The 9,389-nt window shown below is 39.7% G+C and overlaps 1 protein-coding gene across 5 annotated transcripts; it reads right to left on the bottom strand.

Annotated features, from left to right (window-relative positions):
* Window positions 1-1,431: 1,431 nt before the first annotated feature.
* Window positions 1,432-8,903, bottom strand: CLDND1 (claudin domain containing 1). Of its 5 annotated transcripts, none has more exons than XM_007164059.2 (6): window positions 8,785-8,875; window positions 7,622-7,672; window positions 7,083-7,392; window positions 4,815-4,925; window positions 3,262-3,399; window positions 1,432-3,124 (listed from the first exon to the last, which is right to left on the bottom strand). In XM_007164059.2, the coding sequence occupies exons 3-6, from the start codon at window positions 7,372-7,374 to the stop codon at window positions 2,904-2,906; spliced, it is 762 nt and encodes a 253-aa protein (XP_007164121.1). In that variant the 5' UTR covers window positions 7,375-7,392; window positions 7,622-7,672; window positions 8,785-8,875; the 3' UTR covers window positions 1,432-2,903. The 5 variants fall into 5 exon arrangements, with proteins under 5 accessions (XP_007164121.1, XP_007164118.1, XP_007164120.1 ...); XM_007164056.3 differs by having other exon boundaries at window positions 7,622-7,665; window positions 8,785-8,872; XM_007164058.3 differs by having other exon boundaries at window positions 7,622-7,687; window positions 8,785-8,859.
* Window positions 8,904-9,389: the final 486 nt, after the last annotated feature.

The raw sequence follows: 9,389 nt of genomic DNA, 5'->3' as shown, positions 1-9,389 counted from the left end.
GAAAGGAGGACAACAGACTTCACCCATCTGTGCCAGGACAGAGCTGGGTGAAGCTTGTGAAGTAACAATTTGCATCTTCAGCACTATACACATTACCTGCTCCTTTAGCTGCTGGGAAACTTTTCAAAGTGTTGCAACTGGCAAAATCAGGTTAAATCAACAGGTTGTTTTCATTTCTGGTGAAAGCTTACCTAAGGGTTAAATTTTAAAATGCCTTCACACTACTTTACAATAAGTGAAAATGACTGGATATATATTACGTAAGTTTTAACAGTGCTAGTCTGCAATTTAGCGATGTCTCTGGAACGGAAAAACAAACTCTAAATTGATTTGTTGTATGGTCAACTCCCTCTTCTCACTGGGGTCACCAATCAGTTCACCTGTGACTTAACTCTATCCACTGCCTCCGCCCCCCCAACACACACACACCAATACTTAGACCAGGTAAAACTTTTAACACATTACAATTAAATTCCCGAGACCCTAGTATATTATGACCTAGACAGCAGGCACACAATATTAATTGAACAAATAAATTCTGCCTTTTTTATTGTATTAACTTTTACTGTGTTTATGGCTATCCTTAAGAAATTTTCTAAAATGAGTCTTTGCTAAAAAGGATATAGAAGACATTTATTCACATCATGAAATGAGATCAGGAACCACAAAATTAAGATCTTAAAACATGTTTCTTAAGTTGCCATAAAACTCACATTCTGAAAAATCTGAAAATTATTTTTTTACACTTCGGGGGTTGCTTTCAAAGATTAGGTGAAAAGAGATTAATAGCACTTTCCTTGCCACTGATTTTATGTATTAGTTTAATCAAAAATGGTCAAATATCAGTAATTTCATATGGTTCTACTTGACTAGGATCATTAGACAGCTGAAAAACCGTAATATTTACACATCAAGTGAAACAATGCAAGCCTTTGTATTCCAAAGAAAAAAATCTGTGCAAGAGAGAATGACCTCAGCTACTCTGAAATGTGCTTAAACGACACATACTCAGCACCAGGGCTTATGGTGCTAGCTTTCCATATTTAAGGGTGCTGCTGGTGAGGCTCAAAAGTCAGATCCTGACTAAGCTTCCTCAATGCACACTAAAGATGGGTATTAGAGTAAGTTACAGGTAATTCTGGGGTGACAAGAGGCAGGGATAAAATAAATAACTTCCAAATCCAAAAATGTCATGTTGGTCAATAATTTTAAAATCTCATTCCCAAAAAAGTGTGCTGTGTTTTGTTCACTTAGCATTTCTACCTTCCACAAAAGGTGCTGAAAGGCAATGAAACTTCAAGAGTTAGGAGGTAGAAAACTGAGTAACTAGCCATTTCACAGGCAATAATCGGCTGCAGAGTAATACTGGCTTTGTTGTAAGTCAGAAGCCCACTTGATTAATAGACAACATAAACATCCACAGCCATTAAATGACTTTATGAAAAACTAGCCATGTTAAGTATGATACACAATGATCACAAAACTACTTTGAAAACATGCTTTAAAACGCTGAAGCATAAGAAATAGTCTCTTATTTTCTAATGGGGGCAAGGGGTTCCCACATTTTCTGGAAGATAAAACAGAGACCCAAACACTGGACATAAAGATAGGCCTACAGAGCAACAATGCATTTCCCACAGAAAATCACAAAATCCTCATTCAGAATCCTGTACTTCTTTATCCTAAGGTACTGAGATTTAATCAACTCAGACACTATACACAATTCTGAGTCTCTTCTCATTTTTTATTTTTTAAAAAAGACAGATCTAGGATTTTGTAAGAAATTATTACTAAGTTACATTTATTTTTTAAATCTGTCAAGTACTACAGTAATGGAATAAATAAATAAGATTTTTTAAAGTTCAATGTTTATAGACATATGTATAAAATAATGACTGAGTCAGAAGACATTAAATCATGTTGATACACACCAGGAAGGGGTTAGGCAAGGAAAGGCACGTCATTTCACCACAAGAAATAAAGACCATAGTTGGAAGTTAACGACCAGCCAAAGCTTTAGGTCTTGTGGTAGTTTTCCTAGCTCCAGAGGGTCATTATGGTGTAACCTTCTTTATGGTACTTAGCTGAAATAAACGTATGGCAGTTGGAGAATTTTACTCTGTGACCCCAATGTAGTGTTAAAAAAAAAGCACTCTTTTAATAAGTCTGGTGTGTGAGGAGGGAAGGAACAAAAATCCAAAACGGTTTGGCAATACTGAAAATCCTATTGACGTATTAAGGAGAGTTTTAAAAAAAAGTAAAATAAGGTTAATCCTCTTCTCTGGCTGAACTGGAATTCTTGCAGTTACAAAGTTAAAATTCCATGTAAACACTTCCTTTCTTGTAAACAGACACAGTACAGATAAACAACTGAAGATATTTCACTTCAGATGAAGTTATATGCCAATATTTAGAGAAAAAGATCTTAGATAATTTCCTTAGATAGCCTAAGTCCCTGAAAACAGCACTAATACCTCTCTGGCTGACTGGCTATCTACAACAGCAAAGTGAACATAAGTTTTCACAATGATTGTTTCCCAAACAAACTAGAGTTTCCAGTTAAACAGATACTTTATCCAACAGACCTCAGCAGAACTTGCTTTGGGTCAACCTCCTCCTACCAATTTTCTTTCACAAATTTGTGCCAAGAGTTTACCCATTTTGTTTCTGTCTGGACTCTGAACCTACATTAGTTTGACTGAAAGATGGAATCACTCAGGTTCCATATAAATTTTAGTGGTATTAAGAAACGTCTGTGTGAATAAATAAAATGGATTTTCAGGATAAAACGGTATACCCGTTAAAAAAAGAGTTAAATTAAAAACAATTGGGGGGCAGATAAGGGAAAATATTAATATCAAAAAATCATAAAAATGGCAATTGTAAAGCAGGCAGCTTCCCACTCATGCCACACGATATGCCTTCATGAAGGTGTACTCTTTCCGGTTGGTATGAGCGGCCCAGACGAAGAGAGCAGAAGCCATGAACTGTAAGGGAGCTGAGACGCAAGCCAGGCAGAAGGACCATCCGAATTCGCCAGACACATTCTCAGGCAGCTCCAGTTTCTGGTGGAGTAGTTCAATTCCAGCAACGTAACAGCTCACTGAGCCCAGTGTACACAGACCTTGGAGGAAAATTTAGAAAAAAACATAGCTAGATAAGAGCATGGTAAGAGCTTTCCAGGCAACAGAACAGAGCAGTAATATGGGATCCCTAAGGAGACAAGAAGTAGGTAAAACTAAATGTGATGACAAGACCCACCTGCAAGGAGATGGAGAATGCCTGTGGCAATGGTGGGATACAAGCTTCGGCAGATACAAGCACAAAGTCCAATCAAAGCCCCAAAGCACATCAAACCTAGACTAACAAAAGGTAAAAGGAACTGGCAACGCCAAAGATCTGATTTTAAAAAAGAGAGAGAGAAAAAAGAAACGTTACCATGATTTCAGTTTTCTCACAATTTCTTTCATATTCTAACTAGAACTTTTCTCAAAAAGTGAGAATGAAGTATGCTAATATTGAGGTTTTTTCCTAAACCACATTATTCAAAAAACAATGCTAACTTGGTCCTGATAAAAGTAAAAGGACACTAACAATTAACTGTTACTGAGGGTTTCCTATGTGTCAGGCACTGTTCTATACATGCTTTGTGTATTAAACCTCCCAACATCTCTATGAAGTAGGTACTATTACTATTATCTCCATTTTATAAATGAGGAAACTGAAACAAGAGGTATAAATAACTTGTACAAGGTAACACAATAAGTGGTAGAACCAGATTTGAAGCAAAACATTCTGGCTCTACATACAAACAAATTTAAGTCCTTATAGGATCTTAAGACAGGAATAACAAGCAAATGAATAGAGATTATAAAAGACCTGTTAAACGAGTATACATAAAGCACAAAGCAGAGGATCTGGTATATACCAGGCACTCAATAAATGGCAGTTTTAATTATCATAAATTCCCTCAGCAACATGGGAAAAAAAGCTGATGACTTTACAAAGCATCCCGTTACATTTTCAAATTATTTTAATTATTACCAATGTAGTAACATCAACTCTAAACCAAACTTTACCTTTTAGTGCTAGTTTTACTTTCTGGAACTACATAAAAGTCTTTTCTCTAACTTCCCTTCAAACTCTGTTAGTAATAAACTTCTTCCTATGCATTCACAATGCAAAACTGAATACTCGTCATTTATTCAATGTTCCTTCTCATGACGTGGTCATTCTTCCAGGCAAGCTCCAGTAACTCTCTATATAGCCTAGAAACGGTCCAAATATGAAGACAGCATTTCCTAGGCCGCCTGACCATCAAGGAATGGAATGCTCGTAATAAATACTTTCATTTGTTTTTGACATCTACACCTTGGTTACTACCACCTAAGACTGGATCAATACTTCGGCAGGCCTGATACTTGTTGACTCATATAAAGCTTACAGTCAACTTTTTTCACATATCCCAATCTGAACTCAGAGAAATGAAGTGTTTAACTTAAATACAAAAATGTATTATTTATCCCTGTTAAATTGCCTCTTTAAATGGGCCCATTAATAACATCTTTTGGATGGTCTGGATTCTGTCACCCAATGTATTAGCTGCTCAACTTCATAGTTGTGATTTGGTAAGTATGAATCTAACTTCTAAAATGTGTTATCAACAGAACAGAGTTTGTTGGGATAATGTTAAAGACCTTATTTCAAGTTGATACAATGTACAATGTCATCCTGTTCCAAAAAGAGTTCAACAAAAGGGAAATAAAATTATTTTCTTTTTTTCCCAATTGTCTTGCTGCGTTCAAACTACTCACAGGTCCGAAGCAGATCAATCCCACTATTGTGGTTTCCAGGATCAACAAATTTCTCCACGAACTGCTCATTTAGCGTGAAACTGATACATTTTGTGACCATATCAAATGACTCTGGAACGAGAATAACAATGATTGCTTGTTGTTTTAATTTTAAACATTTAACAAAAATCTCTTTTAGTAATTATTCTCTGAAATAAAAAGTGATATGGAAAAATGTTCTCAGGGGAGACAGCAACCTCTTTGGTCTTGAGTGACACACAGGCGTCACCAATGCCCAAAGGACCAATGGTTCTCAGCAGCAGTCTTAAGACATGGGTTCAGGAAGGCGCAGTAAGAGGAGCAGTAAAATGAATTAGAATAGGTAGTAAGAAGACTAGGAAGAAGGAGTGGACAAAGACTGAAATAAATAGAAACTTTGATCTTCTCCCCCAAACCTACTCTATAACCCATGTTCCCCATTTCAGGTAATGACAATTCCATTCTTCTCGTTCCTCAGACCAGAAACTTTAGAGTCATTCTTGCCCATATGCATTCCATCAGGAAATCCCAGAGGCTCTACCTTCAAAATATATCCAGAATCAGTACTGGTAGCTCAGTACTACCACCCTGGTCTTGAGTCATAATCATCTCTCACCTGAATTGGTGCAATAGCCTCCTAAGTCTCCTGGCTTCTGTCTTGGCCAGCCCCCAGTTTTCAGCACATCTTCCTAGGTGACCAGATTATCTTTCCTCTGCACAAAGCCCCCCAGTGGCTTCATCACACTCAGAGCAAAAACCAAAGCCCTCATCACACCTAGAGAATCCTGCGTGATTTGCCCTACTCCCTCTCCCAGGATGTGTCTCTGACACATACCCAACTCTTCCCCCAGCCCCCTCCCTTCCAGCCCAGGTAATTCCTTGCTGGTTCTTGAATACTTCAAGCATGCTCCCACCACAGGGCCCTTGCGGTTGTTCCTTCCAACTTAAATGATTCTCCCTGCCTCCACAACTACCCATATGGTCAACTCCTTCACCTTTAGCAAGTCTTTCCTCAAGTGGTATTTTCTTGTTGCAGCGTATCTTGCCTTTCCTATTTAATAGCATAACTTATGCCCACCAACATCTCCTTCCCTATGTATTTCCAAACCCCCTTTACCGTGCTGTATTTTTCATAGCACATGTCATCTTCTACTATATAATTACTTATTCTGTTTATACTATTATACTTATTTATTGTTTGTTGCCTGTCAGCCCTTATTTGAATGTTAGCTCCCCGGGAGTAGGGATTTTTATTTGTTTTTTTCCCTAATGTACTCCAAGCTCCTAGGCCCTGGAACATGAAGGAATGCAATAAATATTTGCTGACTGAATAATAAATGATTGCTAAGATTCAAATATCAAGTGCTCCTATGCTCTCATAAATAGAATTGAACATTTTAAATAAAATTTAACCAACTTTCACCACTTTCCAAACTACTTTCTTTTTTCCATACAAAATCACAACTATCAGCCTTCCGATGTATGGTAACTCAAGCCTGTTGTGCTGTGATTTGAATACAGTACTTCCCACCAAGAGCCCAACAGAAGTAGTCATAAATAGAAACAATTTATAAAGCTGTTCCTTACAAAGAACTCTAAAGCTTCCATCTTAATAAATGGAAATTAAAATTTTTAAATGTTAAGAATGCTTACAAAATAAACTTGAGAGGCAGTTTCTTAGATTTTTTTTTTTTTTTTACTTCTGTAATGGATATTTTTAACCTAAAAACTCCATCAAGACTGTTGTAAAACAGTCTCAAATATGCAGACTTAAACACAGAAGTGGTCGAATTATATCCTCTAAGATTTAGAGGGCAAATGATAATATCAACTATAACACAGCTACATATAAAATGACTATGAATTCATATGTGTTGACTTCATTTTGGATACTGGTCCGTTTTACCAGTTACCAAGTATTTGAAATCTTCCAGTGTTCTTTTCCAATTATTTTCTCATGACATGTGAGTTTAATACAAATATTTTAATGAGTGGGTAAATAAGTACAAAGATTTAGAACGATTTTCCCAAGATAAGGACAATTACTCATCCAACCAATATTAATGAGTACGATGGTAATTCATGGAAGCTGGGGAGGGAAGTGACGGGGAAAAAGGAGATACATAAGATTTCTTTCTTTGGGGAGAGAAAGAACCCACAAACCTGCTTATACATAACTGGGCCATCATCCCATCACTTTCTCTATTATAGAGTAGGTAAAGGAGACAAAAGTTAAAATAAGAGAAATACCTGTCCTTTCTGGCGGACTATACCAGTATGTGTTTTGGGGTATAGTGATACACCGTCTCCACAATCCCACTGTGCCATTATATCGGAAAAGTGCATCATTATAAGTCTTTTCATCTGCCTCATCACTAGCAAAGTCAGTCCAGATACTTTTGTTCAAATCGCTGGAATTTTCTTGAACTGGACTTCGATACTCATACCAGAAGTCTGTGCCAATTGAGGCCGCCATGTAGATGGTAGAAATGAGGCTAAGCACACAAGCAATTACAAATGCTGTAGCAAAACGGTTATCCATTCTGGCATTCAGACTGCTCTGTTTAAAAGTTGAAGAAAGAACAAAAGTTAGACTTCAAGGACAAACACAGATTTTGAAAGGAATTATGTCAAAATCACCCTTTACCCTATTCCCCCCTCCCAAGGCTCTTTAAAGTAATGTATAATCATTAATGAATTAAAAAAAAAAAAAGAGGAAGCAAGCATTTTTTAATTAAGTTCAAAACAAAACTTATTATCACGAAAGTACTTATTGAATGCTCACATACCCAGGATGCTACGGAGACAGAGGTCTTGTTCTCTAGTCTATCACCTGCACACTAAAACAGACAACACTGAAATGGACATACACATTACAGATACAAACAATAGACATGCCCAGAGTCAGCAATGTACCTTGCATAAATTTTTAATGACAGACTGCAGAGCGTTAAGTGTTCTGAGTCTGAGTGTGAAAAAGGCATAGGAAAAGGAAGCAGAGGAAATCGGCTTCTCCCAGTTTCCTCTGCATAGGGAAACCTTCTAAAACAAGGTTAAGAGTAAGGAGCTATTTAAAAGACAGGTGAAAATGTTTGTTAACCCAGAAAGAAAGGTTGTTCCAGGTGCATGGCATAGCAAAGAGAATAACAACATATAATAATGCTAGATACCAATCTGCCACTAATCCATTAAAGCTAAGCCAAGCTCTTTTACGCTGCCAAAGTCTTCACTCCTATCTACTCTACCCATTCCTTATACTTCTGAACCTACTCATCTGCAAACTAAATGATCCCTCCTCAGCCAGAAAGAAAACTCTGGATTAGGCAAATATTAACACTCCCAAGGCGTGGACAGGGCTCACTGGCAGTAGTAAATGGCCGCAGTAAAATGACTCAAGGCGGATCAAGCTTAGTCAAATACTGCAAGTATATACCATGACCGCGCCAAACACCTTAAAAAGGAGCACGAAATCGGGCTCGCAAACTGGGGTTGCTGAGTTTGGGAAATGGCAAGTGACTCAGGAGAGATCAGAGCAATTACAATAATTAACGATAACTCCAGAAGTTGGGTTTGTATTTTTATTCTTTTTAATCCTTTTTCCTCCCGGTGGCTCTCAAATGACCTTAAAAGGTCCCGAGCACCGGGAGCGGCGGTTCGCCCAGGCCGGACGCCTGGCGCTGTCACCTCGTGGGGCGCACCCTGGGGCCGGGGGTGGTCGAGACCAGTCGGAGCTGGGGCGGGGCAGCCCTGCGCGGTCCCCGGCCAGGGGCCTCAGGTACCCAAGCAGGCCCCTCCCCGGACCACTCAACCAAGGGAAAAGCCCCGCCCCAGGCCCCCACTCAGAACCCGCACAGCCCCGGCCGCGCCCGGGGAGGGGGCCCCTCTTCAAATGGCTGGAAACACCGAACGGCTACGCGACCCCCGCCCGGCGACCTCGGCCCCGCTCACTCACCGCCCATCCTCCTGCTCCGCCAGCTTCACCCTCAAGCTCAAACCACAGCACCCTACTCTCCCCGCGCCTCCTCTGACGCACTTCCCTGCAGAGCCCGCCCCCTCCATAACTCCCGCGCCTCCGCCTCCTCCCCGGGCCCGGCCTGGCCCCGAGCCGAGGGGGCTTGTGGGAGTTGTAGGAGGGACAGAGGAAAAGCTGCGAGAGGCGGCGGACGGCATTCTCGGTGCCGCGCGGCGCATTGTGGGAGATGTAGTTCAGCTCCCTAGGTGCGCAAAAGGGAAGTCTGAGCAGATGGATTCTTATATTTTACTAAGGAAGGGACGAAGGTCCACCGAGTAAGGCGACCTATTTCCGGTCACTACTAGTCATTAATTGTGACGAATATGACTCAGATTTTTCCAATCCTGTGCTATCCCTACCACCACCCTGCTTATGAACAGCAATGCGATTGTACTTTTAAAATGTTAACCCATTGATTTTCTCCCACAACCTCACTCCCACTGCAGCAGATAGTCTTTCTGGTTTTACTGCTCACGTTTAGACTAAGAAGGATGTAACCTGACAGAAGGTATCCAACTAGAATGTAATGACATTCTTCGGGTTTC

This window comes from Balaenoptera acutorostrata, chromosome 4 (assembly GCF_949987535.1).
Source record: "Balaenoptera acutorostrata chromosome 4, mBalAcu1.1, whole genome shotgun sequence".
Taxonomy (NCBI): Eukaryota; Metazoa; Chordata; class Mammalia; order Artiodactyla; family Balaenopteridae; genus Balaenoptera; species Balaenoptera acutorostrata.
Note: the sequence above shows the minus strand (reverse complement) of the source record. Positions and strands in the feature narration are given on the sequence as shown.

What these genes read in the sequence shown, in the direction of transcription:
- CLDND1 (XM_007164056.3), bottom strand. An exon ending in TAGTCCGCCAGAAAGGACAG is followed by an intron (nt 4,926 to 7,082) that starts GTATTTCTCTTA and finishes TTCTCGTTCCAG; the next exon opens with AGTCATTTGATATGGTCACA. An exon ending in GATTGATCTGCTTCGGACCT is followed by an intron (nt 3,400 to 4,814) that starts GTGAGTAGTTTG and finishes TTTTAAAATCAG; the next exon opens with ATCTTTGGCGTTGCCAGTTC.